The sequence below is a fragment of the Thunnus thynnus genome, chromosome 15 (genome assembly GCF_963924715.1).
Source record: "Thunnus thynnus chromosome 15, fThuThy2.1, whole genome shotgun sequence".
NCBI lineage: Eukaryota > Metazoa > Chordata > Actinopteri > Scombriformes > Scombridae > Thunnus > Thunnus thynnus.
The window spans coordinates 25,738,206-25,752,088 of NC_089531.1; the positions used below are offsets into that span (position 1 = coordinate 25,738,206).

The 13,883-nt window shown below is 38.9% G+C and overlaps 1 protein-coding gene across 6 annotated transcripts in view; it reads right to left on the bottom strand.

The window, feature by feature from the left end:
* Positions 1–13,883, bottom strand: part of trappc9 (trafficking protein particle complex subunit 9) — a 213,826-nt gene that overhangs the window by 95,509 nt on the left and 104,434 nt on the right. For 5 of the 6 annotated variants that reach the window (XM_067611537.1, XM_067611539.1, XM_067611536.1 and 2 more), the window contains one exon: positions 6,374–6,484. In XM_067611537.1, the coding sequence (XP_067467638.1) occupies positions 6,374–6,484 (111 nt within the window). Of the gene's footprint in view, positions 1–3,503; positions 3,683–6,373; positions 6,485–13,883 lie in introns of those variants that run through there. The other variant, XM_067611541.1, reaches the window with a different exon arrangement.

The window sequence follows — 13,883 nt, forward strand, 5'->3', positions numbered from 1 at the left end:
TTACATGTCTGTGAGTACTGACTGTCTCTGGCATAGATCTGTCTGTTATTTGTTTGTTTGTTTTTCGTTTTCTTATGCATGGTCTGGGTACACTGCCAAACTGAATTGCCCTTTCGGGATAAATAAAGTTGTCTGAGGAGAGTCTATTTCAGTTGTACACACTGCCATGTGTTGTACCTAAATTGACCACAATGACCGAAAAGATGAGTCTGAAACCATGTTCACATTATCGTGGAAAATAACTAACCAGACCTCTGAGTGCAACTGCTTGTAGTGCAAGTGAAGATGGAGGAGAAATTATTAAGGTGTATTTCTTAATGTAACTTAACAATAACAAATCATCATCATATTGAAACTGAAAACATTGTCATTTTTTTTTTAAAGAACCTCAGTACAAAGTCAAGAGGTTGTAGCACAGCAAGCTAACAAAACACTGTAAACAGAACCACGTTCCCTCACATACGCAGTGTTACAGAGAACTACTCTCCAAAGAAAAACGTGATCGCTGTTATTAGTCTGGAGATGTTTTATAACTAACTAATGTGCCCAGACTCTTTGTGGCGTGAGTGGTCACTCAGCGCCATGGTGTGGCTCACTGACATGTTTGGACAACAAAGGAGATCCAAAGCACTGAGGAATATGACTTCAGACAGTCAAAGTTTGACATAATGCTAGTATCCCACAAGCAGAACAGTGGGTGGTGAATGGATAACCAGCATGGGCTCTTGAAATCAAAATCTCTTTTTCAAGAGACTCCTGATGATAAAAAAGAGCAAACATAGCAATGTTCTACCTTTTAACCAGCAATTACTAAGCAGTGACTGCACTACAGATATGATGCCAGTCATACTAAATCAAAGTCAGACCTGGCTGTCCAGTGTATGTGCACACATTCAATCGTACCTTGATCAACTCTAGAAAAAATACTTTCAAACCATAAAAGACCACTTGTCATTATAGTGTGTTGTATCTACAATTAACTGCACACCCTTTAAGTTGTGTTTGTGTTAGGAGCATGTATAACTGTTTACTTTAAGTTTAACAATGATTAAACCCGTTCACCGAGCTAACCTGTTGAAACGTAGGGGTAAATAAAACAGCGTCTTTAAAAACAACTTTTTTGGAGTGTTTGGAGGGGTTAGACCTTATCTGTGGACAATAACAGCAACAAAATGCTGGTAAGCTTGCTTGTTGATCTCAACAGCTCATTTCTGTACATAAAAGATTATTTGGAATGAGCAGAGTGATGAGCTGTTGCTTCTGTCTGAAAAGATCCCCTCCCAACCCCTAATTCCCCTCATATAATAACATTCCACCCCTGTGGAGAAAGGTCTATGAGTCACCAACAGCGAACCTCTGCTTGTGGCAAAGGATGCACTGGAGAGACGGTGCTGACAGGAATTGTAATTTGCCACTTTCCACTGAAATGACAAACTGTGCGAGGGAGAGAGAGAGAGGCTGAGGTAAACTACAAAAAAGGTGAGAGAGAGTGTGAAGATATACATGCACGTATGCAGGTATACTGTATCTGCATCCCAGTGGAAACTGAAAAAGTACTACACTCCTATATGAATTTAAGGTTTCCCCAGATTTTTTTCCCAGTGAAGAGGAAAACTCTTATGGAACACTAAAACTGAAACCCAGACAAATAAAATTCTTTTAGGTGAATTAGCAGCTCCTTAAGGAAGAGTGAAGAAGGGTTATTGCAGCTTTTACAGACTGAAACCGCTGAAAAAAACAGAAAACTCCATCATGAAATATACTGGGGGAAATAACTGGTGCAGCCGATATATCAGTCTTTATAGAGTATATACGCTGTCAAACATACGTTGTTGGGTGTAAAAAAAAAGTTCACCATTAACATATAATGAGTTTGATGCTTATACGTCTCCTATTTCAATACTGGAATGCATTTTATCCTAGCAAGATGAATTGCTAGAAACTGTAGGGATGACATGATCATGTTTCTTTTTCTTCCTCAAATCCTGATCTGAGTTCTTCTGAGTATCTTCTCAGCATTTGATGATACCCAGATATTTATATTTTTTTTACATGATACAGCTGTACAGTGCATGCTTGGCCTAAAGTAGACCTGCAATAAAGTTATTAAAGAAAATAATTAATAAATGTAGTTACATCAAGGCTTTCCTGTAATGTGTTCTAGTATTTTGTATAATATCCACGGAGAGAGGAGACTCATATTGGATCTGCTGTGGCAGGAAGGGTTGGATGATTGGGATGGCCTGCCTTCAACCCCTCATACAAAAACACTGAATTCGCATGCAGTTTTTATCAGCAGTAGCAGTGTGGTGGCAAAGTGCACTTTCAGATTGACACTGAAATAGATGCAAAGGGATTTGTTTAAAGTAAATGCAGCTGTGCGCACCTCACTTGCTGATGAACACTATTAATTGAAACTGCTAATGAATTGTGTTGCTACGCCACAGTAGGGGATTTTTAATAATGTACCCACATTGCAATGGGTTAACATAAACAAAAAAAATCACAAACAGATCGGGCCAATCCTGATCCACTGAAAATATTTTGATTGGCCACATTCTCGATCCTAATGACCAACACTATTACTCAAAAACTCTTCCATAATATCCCCCATGCACCCATGAATTACACTTATAAATAAGCAAATAAATATGGGCTTATTTAGTAAAATTGTTGTTTAGGTCATGGGTGAAATAACATCAGTGTGTTGCTTTAATATCTGAAGAGTAAACAATGCTTGAAAATTAAAGATCCCACCAGACATGATTTAAAAGATTAAAAAAAAAAACACTTATTTACGTCTTATATGGGTTTTCCACAAAAAAGTTCAGCTAAGTAGTTAAAATTCTTAATATTAATTAATAATATTCCTCCTCATTGAAAAAAAAAATCCAGAATATATGAATACTAATATTTTTAGTTGCAAGTGTTTAACTGCTGGACAAAATATGTCTCCTACTTCCCTGTAAAGTCCATTCTCAGTGTTGGTGCACTGAAGGCTTCAAGTTTCCATATCACACTTGTGTAAGTTGCATACTGGACTACAACTGGCTCCAAGCTAGTTGTGATGTCACAAATCATACTCATATGAACATGCACTGACTGAGATGTTCTGTGAGCACAGAAAAACTTCCCGCCTTCAGCATTCCCACCCCTAGTAGATGATGTGAAGTTACTAAGAGGGACTGTAAACTGTCTGTTTGAAAGATGTCTTTTAGACGGCAAGTTAAGGTACTATGATCTGGCGTCAAAGGTAGAACTTCAGTAAGATCAGGGCAGACCCTTCACCAGCATCAGCAGCAAAGAGAAGATCATCATACGTGGAGCAGTCTCAGAGCTGTGTTTTTCTCCAAAACCAAGTTGGAACTTTAAAAAATATCATGTTGGCACATGTGGGCAGTTCACTGTCTGTATACAATCTTCGACCGAAGTGGGAGTTTGGAGATTGGTCTATAATTGTTGAGTACATCAGGATCTTTTTTTTATTTCTTTATTTTTTTGAGAAGAGGTTACACAAGAGCCCACTTGAAAAAGACAGTACATAACCATTGGCTAGTGAGCAGTTGATAATGGAAAGAACAATTGGAAAAATATGTGGTGGGAGCTCTTTGAAGAGTCTGGATGGGATTGCATCTCGATGACATGAGGAGCAGTTAAACTGACAGACAGTCTCCAGCAGTGTCTGGAGAGAGATCAATTGAAAAGAGGGGAATGAGACTGTGGGTGGGTGGGTGGGTAATAGTGAAGTTACAAATCTGTGGTATAATCTCACTCTTTTTTCAATTTGAGCTGTAAAGAATGTTGAAAAGTTCTCACATGCTTTTGATGACTGATAAGGGAATGAATTATTTTTAGGACTATTGACATGTTGAATAGGTCATAGCAATATTCAGGGGTTATGGTAGCTTTCAGCAATGATATTGAAAAAATATTTTTTTCTTGCAGTTTTGATGGCAGAGTTGTAATTGGACAATCTGCTGTATCTCCACTTATGTTCCATTCCCACCTTATTTTGCGAGTATAATCATTCAACCAGGGAGTACCAATTGGACCAATTTTACTTAGTTTTGGAGGGGAGCAATTTTGTTAAGACTACCAACACAGAGTGAATTAAACTGATCTACTAAACTCTCAGGGGAAGTATCTGCTGTGAAGTTTTTGCATGATTGGTAAAATTCCCTAATAAACATGGCTGAAGTTGAGGAGTTTATTACACGTCTCTTTAAAGGTGTAGTTGGCGATTCTAATACATTCGGTCAAACTCAGCAATATCCCCTTACAGTCTGCTAGCGGTCCCTTCTGTGCGTGCGCTGAAAAAAATCTGGTGTCCATACACAGCCCTGGCTCTGTAAATGGGCGTGTTAATACAGTGACTCAGAGCGAGCCACAGAACACTACTCCAGCCAAGGGGGAAGTCATCAGAGAAGCTGTCTGTGTGAGGACATGACAGTCTCCCGTCTCCAGCACCCGTTGAATGGTGAGGGAGGGCTGGCAGACTGGAGAGAGAGAAGCTGTGGCCAATTCACATAGAAATGCTTTCTCATGGAACAGATACACTTCCATTTTATTAAATGTATCAATCCACACTGACTCTGAGACAGTCTCACGGAGACCCCTCGCATTTTTTAACGCTCCAAGTCTGTCTCTGTTGCGTTTAGTTAAGTGTAATTTGAGCAGGCAGCTGTTTAAATCACACAAATATCCCGCAGTATATGTCTTTTGAACTTATTAACTTATCAAAGAATCAGTAAATACAAACACTGTCAATTTCTTCCTGTGGAACCAACATGCAAACTATTTTGGTTCAGTAAATTTCTGCTGTCAGCCTGGTGGAGGCAGTTTTTCTGGACACTGTCCTCTCAGCTCTCCAGGAGCTGCAGCTGACTGACGGCTGCTTCTGTGGACAGAGACACTGAACGCAGGTAGAGTGAGAAGTGGGGAGGCCACAGAGAGGCGGATAGTGTGGATGGACTGTTGTGCTCACATGAGACTAAATTTTTTTCTGCTTGTGATAATGTGTGAGAGGAACAGAAATGACTTTACAGCTCATGCATCACTCTGGATTCCACTATATTTCTCTTTTGGTCATTGCCTTGGCAATGCCTGTCAATGAATTTGGGGGGTGGAGCCTCTAAAGGAGCATGAAGGGAGAGACGTATTTGTTTGGGCGTTTAGTTCAAATATCAACAATCTCCAGAAAGACTGACTCTACCTTTAAGCAAGTGACTGGGGCATTGGAGACACTGCAGATAGAAAGGCTGAAAATAATGGCGAGATGATCAGAGACAAAAAGCTCTTTAGTTGATAGACTGTACAGGGTAAGTCTGGTAGATAAGACAAGGTCAAGAGTAAGGCCCCGATTGTGAGAGGGGCCAGTAACAGATTAGGTGAAGCCAAATGAGTCGCACAAATTTTTAAAGTCTAATGCCAACTGATCATCTGCACAACAAATGTGAACATTAAAATCACCCATAATAACAGTTTTCTCATATCTGGACATCATAAACGATAAGAGCTCCAAAAAGTCAGAGATGCAGTTAGGTTTATGTTAAGGGGGGCTGGTTGTTGTTGGTTGATAATGGAGAATAGTAGATGTTTAAATCAGGTGAATACGCCAAAGGAGATGGGAGAGCATTTAAACTAAAGAACACTATGAAGCTAGAATTACTTTATAAATGAACTTCACATAAATTAACAAAATTGAACAAAAATAAATACATTTTGCTGAGGACCTGGCTACATATTAACTAAGTTAAAATAAGTACATAAATAAATAATACACAAAATAAATAAAAAACACTTCTCTTAAGACCAGTGTACATATTAAGGAAACTACCTCAACTGCAGAGGGTATCATGCCTTATATATATTAGCTTATATAAGAGAGAGGCCTTTATTTCTAATTTCCTCTGTTTAATAAGTATATTTGCTCATATTTTAGTATGAAACCCCCTTGTTTTCTGATCTGCTTCCGTTTGCTCTGTTAATTTTTTGTTACTGCATTACCGGTAATTACAGTAATCCGTAACAGAGACTTCCACCAGCCGAGCCAGCTAACTTCCAGTTAACCCTCTCCATATCTCAAATGGGGATAAAATAATTTAATCGTGCAGCTCTTCTAGACTTTCCAAATGTTATCAGACCGAATGGATCGAATTCTGATAGTGAAACGAGTCCTTTTGCAGGGGTTGTGTGAGTTTTGTACATTAGTAACGTAATGAGAGCTCAACAGGCTCCTACAGCAGTGTTGGCAGGGGGTTGTTGGGTGGGGGGGGTTTTGGTCTTGGTTTCAGAACTGTTACACCCCTACAACTGTATGGGACATGCTAAGACTAGTTCCAGCTGTATGCAGAAAGAGAAACTTTCCACTCACCTCTGGCACTCACTGGCATGGAGAACCAGGTCCTGGTTGTTCTTGGCACGGACTGTGAGCTCATGCTCTGTTGGGTTGAAGATGTCGAGCAGTAGATGACACTGGCGGGTGCTGTGGATAGACACAGACATAAAAAAATTCAAAAACTCACATCAAAATAAAAACTCCATCATAAACATCCCTGTTTCTATTTCCACAAAGCTCATACTGATGCATAGCCTTGTGTGTTATTTTAGACTTTATATATTATAAACAAATACATAACAAAAAGCATGCTCACTCTCTATAGGGTGACTCTGATGCCCGTGCATAATGACTTGTTTATGTGCATGTGAGTTTATACTTAATGCATGTGGTTACAATTACCTTCTAAAAATACACAGCCACATACAGCCACACACCGAACCCATGAGATCAAGAGAAGACACAGTGTGAAGTACTCATCAGTCCTTGTCATAACATCAAAGGTGGCAGTGCTTTCATCAGGCCCACAGGCCTAGCTGGAAAAGGCCATCTCCACATCATCCCAGGCCTGCTTTTCTCATGCAGATCATAAGAGGGCCAATTTGTGATTTAGATCAAGACGGGAGAGATGATGCTGGATTTTCAAAGAGTTAATTTTAACCCCTAAGTAGGTGTTTTTTTTCGCCTGGTAATGACTGATAAAAGGAATGGATATCTCAAAACAGAAACAGGGAACAGGCTGTCCAGTGCAGCCAGTGTGCTGTTCTATTAATTATCTTCTGTAGGTGTACAGGAAGAATGTGACAACACTCTAAATATATACCTGTACATGAAACCTATCTCATTGAATTTAGGTTTGCGTTACAGATGATATCCACACTTTTTTAAAAGAGTTAAAGGTCAGACATATGTCCATGAACACCCATAAAATATGCCCAATGCAGTTATGCTAATTATTTTACCCTGGACTAAATATGGAATGAAAATATTTAAAATAGAATTGAAAAAAAAAAGATATAAATAAATACCCAGATACATGCTTAAATGAGTTGAAGTGAGAACTTTTGAAAAAAGGTAGATATGTAAATAAATAAAGTATACTGAATAAATCAATATAATAAAGTAAAGTGAGCGGAGCAGAGTCAAAGTTCGGGAAGAATAACACCCGCAAGTCACACCGGATTCTGGTCTGACCCAGAGCTGTTTACTGGCAGGAGGAGAGCTCAGAGTTTATTTTTTAAACTTTGAGCAGCAGCAACAGTGAGTGCTCCGTCTGTGCGTGTGTCTTAGCACGTTTAGCAGAGCAGCAGCGACAGTGAGTGCTCAGTTAGTTTATATGTAGTGATGTAATCATGCAGAAACCCATGTCTGGTCATGTGGGAACATTTTTTAGAAAGGCTTGGGAAAAATGGCGTTTTGACGCTGAAACATTTGTACCAAAATTTGAATTTTGGGATTTTAATACATATGGAACACTACTGGGAAGCTATACAATGATATAAAAACCTCAAAAAAAATAAATAAATAAATAATGGACCTGCCCTTTAATCATACACAGCTATGAAAATAAAATGAAGTGAAGTAAGGTGAGGCAAACTGAAGAAAGTGAAATGAAGTGAGTGCATCATATTATATATTGTATATATATACAACATATGTCATACACATATATCGTATCTATAACTATTCCTATTCTATTTAACCCTTTTCAATTACAAATTTAAGCAATTAGTGGATTACATTTCACTGTAATTGTACCTTATATGATTACATGCGACAAATAAACTTGATCGACTAACTGATATTGATGGTCTTTCCAGTCTTTGCTTTAAAAGTGCTCAAGCTCCAGAATTTAAAAAAAGGATGAATATAAAGCATGCTGTAAAGGAATTCTGTTAAGTGGAATCACACAGCAAAAAGCAAATAACAAAACGTATTCTTTGTATAAATTAAATGCTGCCCATCACCCCATCCTCCCTCCAGGTCACAGCTTCTTGCCTCTTAAATCTCAGGGTTAATGGAGGCTTAAGTTGAGCTTACCAAAGTCCCTAATAAACTGCTATGGCAATTAAAGGAGCATATTTTTTAAGGTCTACCCATGTTTTTTTAATTGTCTCGTCTTTGTTGGCGGACGTGATTAACGGACTGAGTGGGGCGAGGTGCTGATTTATATAAGCCAGGGCGTTTAGCTGAGGTGATCAATCAGACCACCCAGTTAAGAAACACAGGCTCATTGCTCATGTACTAAGTACCCCAGATAAACTGAAGGAACAGAAGATAGGCACAGACAATGTGGATTTGCACCTTGTGATAAGAGTTTAGAGTTAAAAGACCATAGCATGAGCCTCAAATGACACTGAACAGTGGTGGACAAATTCTTTCAGGAAGTGTTGCGGGTATTGCTGCAGAATGTCTGCAGACTAAAGCTGAAGGTTATATTTTTCAACCAAAGGGAAATGAATCATAACACTGAATCATTTTGATAAGTATTCTGCTGAGCTACTACACAGGGCACAGAGATCTAAGGTAAATAAATTATTCAAAACCGCCAATAGGGTTTCAAACTATTTGTCTCCATTTCAGCCTGTGAATTTTTAAATTCCTCTCTAAGAGCAGAATGAGGTGGAGAGGGAACAAAGTTATCCCCGGTGTTCCAGGAGAATACGTATCGAACCTGCTGCTTTGCTCGTAGTGTACAAAGCAAATCATCCATCAATGAAATATCAATACTTCTTCCTTATGTACATTTCATGAAGCTTGAAACAACTTGGCTGCATGTGCTGCCTGTGTATGAACATACGTAACCCTAGAAGCTGTGAGTGTGTGTGGCAGGCTTTTTTTTTTTAATACTACCACCACCATGTGTGCCTGAGTGCAATATATGAAAGGAAAATTAATTTGAAAGATATAGTCATGAGTTCAGAAGAAGCTACTTTACTATTGATCATTTTGGTACAACTGATAGTGTGCTAAAGGGGGAAAAAAGTGAGTTAATGAATGCCACTGTCTACTTCTAAGAACTCTATCACACTAACAAATGAACCAGGTGGTCAGCATTTTGTTATTATTGATTTGAAGAGGACCCTGTTGCAATAGAGAACCTCTAAAGCTGGTGTCACACATTTCTATGCAAAGACCCTAAAAAGACATCAGTAGAAAGCAGACAAATCCCACAGCAAAGGGACACAGTCTGATTGTCAATGTTCCTAAAACAACAATTTAAAAAGAGCAAATAGATCTATCAAAGTGTGGTGTGACACTGAATGGGAAATAGCTGGGACTGGGGACGCTGTTACTGTGAAGTGGTGGGCAGTAAAAATGGCACACACCATGGGAGGAGGCAAAAACCAAACATCAATGGAGCTGGGCCCACACCTCAGTCAATTCTGCAAATGCGGGATCAATAAGTGCTGATTTTGCAGCCCTCCTCTGGCACGAAAACGTGACATATTCCCTGCTCACAAAATGTAATGGCCTTAATTAGGCAGAGTTGGATTTAGAGTACTGCCAATGGTGAGCTATTTTTAGATACTTGAGCCAGTAGACTACTTTTATGTCCACATTTAAAGATGCAGCAACTGAGATTATTCTATAACAAGTGAACATTTGCGAAAAACTAATTGCTGGTTTGTTAACGTGTGCACCATGTCAAATAATGGATTACATAACAAGTCACTCACTAAAGGGTCAGTTTGCCCAAATTACAAAAAAAAATGTATTACCTCACATATCCCTAGTTTGTATCTAGCAATGCAGATAGTTGTGGTTGCATGTACCACAATTTTAGATGCTTGCCTACATCCTGAAACAGTATTGTAAAATTAATGAAAAAACAACATAATCCACAGAACATGCCATTGAGTTTTCATAGAAAGTATTTCTTCAGTAGAAAGTAGTTCCAAAAAAAAAAACTGTTTACAGTGACATCTGTGAACAGCGGAAGCTTCCCTATCTATAGGGGCTGCAAAGTGTTAGAATTACTCATGATGCTGTAGATGATACACAGGATGCACTTTCATAAAAACACAACAGAGGATCAGTTCATTTCCCCCAGAGGAGCAATGCATCTTTCCAGGGCAACACAATGTTGAGTGAATGGGATTTTAACAGGTCCCTGCAATGTATGGATCACTGAGTATTTCACACATCCCAGCTCTTCGTCACTTTCTTGAACAGATTTGTCACCTTACATATGGCCTAACCCCTGAAGAGGGTCCTCTGTGTGCCAAAAAAAACAGATGGCCATTGAATTGTGTCTTTAACATCACAAGTAAAAGTCAAAGAGGATGCTAACAGCTGAGTGGAGAAAAACATATGGAGAAGATATAAGCTGACATTAGAACATAGCATACATTAGGGGTATGTTTTTATATACAGTAGTAGGGTCCCAGGAAAAAAACCCTCAGACATATTGACTCCCAAGTGAGAAGTGCATGTGAGAAAGCAAAAATGATGAAGAGAAAGAGTGAGGTCTGTGCTGTATATTTATATGTGAGGAAAGAGATGCTGTAGGCAAACAAAAGGTATGAAAATGTATACTGAGGCAAAGAGAACAACAGAGGAGGCTAGGGCAGAGGCAAAGAGAGATGTGGAGTGAAGTAATGAAAGAAGTCATGAGAGACACAATAGTTGGGAGGCATGAAGGAAAAAAAAAATTGAGATGAAAAAAAAAAAAGAACAGAAGAATTGAGAAACAGCCAGACAGAAAGTAGAGGGCATTTGAAGAAACAGTAGAGAGCGAGTCTGTCTAGAAAGTCAGAGGGAGCAAAACAAAAGGATAGAGAGAGGTAAATGAGATACACAGGTGTAATGCAATCAAAACCAGTAGCCCTACAAAAAATACTTCCTGAGTCTTAAAAGGGTTTATTTTTGAAGCTGTTTCAGAAAGATGGTTATTACTGAAATGGTAATACACTGTAATGTGTATCTCACATTTTGTCCCACTATACTGTACATATGAGGAGGTGATTTGAAAGAGATAAAAGTACAAAGCAGAGCTCAACAGAGCAAGGTGAAAAGGTAATGTGAGGGAACAGGCAGTAAGATGAAGGTGGTGAGAGTCTAAAATGGAGCATGAGAAAGGGACACAGGAGGAGAGATACAGTATGAGGATAAAAGTAGGAGAAAAAGATGAAAAGAATAACAGATGCAAGAAAAAAAAGGAGAAAGATAAAAGAAAAGAAAGAGAGAGAGCACAGCAGGGGCAAAGGTGGTGAGAGAGAAATGGGAAGTTGGAATCCAGTCAAACCAGCATTTTTAACTTTTGGACAGAAAACACACATGAATGGAATCACTAATAAGGTCAATTTGGGATCAAGGTTTTGCATCAAGTTCAACTTTGACCAACTGCAAACTGTCTTGATAGTGCCGACCTTCAAAAATGGTGGAAGCTGTCATATTAGCTTGGGGCTATTGCAGCTGGCCAACGCTAGCATGTTACCGGCTAGCTAGCTTGTTGGTTATAGCTTGGAAGTCACTACATCACCAAGTTTCCATCATCACCTATTCATGAAGACACGTGAAAAACTTTCACTTTGCCACCCTCTAACCGAAAAGAGAGGTAGAGAGAGAGACAAAGAGAAAAAGAGGGTGAGGTAAGAGTAACAACAGAAAGAAGTATTACAGTATGGAATGAGACAATCAGCTTTATCTTTTTGAGGTTGTATTTTATCAGGTGTAGTGAGGTTTTCCTCTGCCTGCACCTGTTGGATATTTTAGTAATTTGCCATACAGCGCAGTTAGAAGGGAGGTGCAGTAGGGGAGTGTCACTGGCAATGAGGCAGTGCACTGAAATTTTGGTTCAAAGATTAACTACATTTTGTGCCAGTTGCCTGCTCAGAGCAGGTCAACAGTGTACTCAGAACATTACGGCCACTTTATGTGCTATTTCTGTCCCTTTAATTGGTGAAGGGGCCAACATATGAACCTTCAATGCAACCACTGGACACGTCTAATTGTACAGACAAAAGTAGATTCATTCTGATTATGGCAGAGTTGCCAGGAAGGCAGAATAAAGATTAATATCTGATTCTACCAGCATCTGTCATCCACAACAGCTGGTATGTATGAAGGCCTCCCTTATCGCTGATTAACTCCCTACACAGCCTTCTGAAGGTTGCAGGTATGTGTTCCATCTACAGTCGCTAATTGGAATGATGTGTATTGTCAAAGCCTGATTATACACATCAAATTCAATGGTTACCTTGATTAAATCTTACATAAGCAGCACCGGGCTGGTGCTAAATGACTACACAAACTTTTGTGCTGCCGTGAACATCCTACTGGTCGTTAATATTTTCGTATTCTGCAGAGCTTTGCATTTTATGTAGAGAAAATCATCAGGAGCGTCTGAGTGACCTGCCATGAAACATAAGACAACTAAAACTCTCTGTTTTTGTGTCGTGGGTTACAAGGACAGCATTTAATCAAAATAGATGTCAACCTGCGATACGAATGACATAACACAGTAAAAATACTGCTGTTTGTATAACTGTACTGGTTAAATTTCATAGTGATGTGACCCTAATGAAAAGAATGTAAACAGGATCGTGATGAAAATGATCAGTTTACAGCCTATAAAAGCTGAATTAAAAAGAGACCATCTGCACTGTGTATTTGCACTTGTGACTCTGCACCTCCAGCTTCACTGGACGTCTCCACTCCATTACCAAACCAGCAGTACGTCACAGTTGGGAGAGCAGTGCTTTGAAAGGGGATGAGAGGAGCCAGTGTGATTGGCCATAAGTGTTAACCAGCATCTAAAAATGTTGCAGTGGAGGGAAAAACTGAAATGTTGAAATATGTTGAAATTGAGGTAAGAGAGAATTGTTGGTATAAAACATTAAGATAACTAAAAATAGTGGCTATGTTTACGTGACCTGCAATGGTCCAACTATTGACCTTAATGTAAATAAGACTATTTTGGTTACATTGTTGAGATGTGTCACATTTATTATGTCAGGATAAACCTATAAGAAGATGGACTTTTTACAGGTCTAATTCATTTTTCATTCAATTTACATGCTAAAGAAGCAGGCCTCTTCTCATTTTGTTACAAAAATGTTTCCATTCAATACTGTATCTTAAACTGTATTGTTGTCATGATGTTATCATAGTACAACACTGTGGCTAGCTTTGTGGCTTTTTAGTAAAAACTGTTCTTCAAGCTGTTTATTTTATTCTGATGTAGTTTGATGAAGATATATAAATGTGTTTAAGATTACGTCTTTATTCTTACGGAGTTCAGACTTATCTGGGTAAGGGAACTGAAGAATGCTTAAGATTAGAATACTGTCAGTCAGCAAGAGAAGAGAGTGCAAATGAGAAAAAGGTAGAAGGTAAGACTATATTCTTCTCTATTACTGTGAGCAGCTACTGTACTATATTTGTTATGAACTGATGACACCACATCCAAATCACATACTAGCACAAGGAAAGGGACTTTTAAACTGTACTTGAAGTGTATGTACGATGGATAGGTATGTGGTGAGGAAGGGAGGGGGGTTACAGGAGAGGAACAAGTTACATGACTTTAATGTCTGTCCCT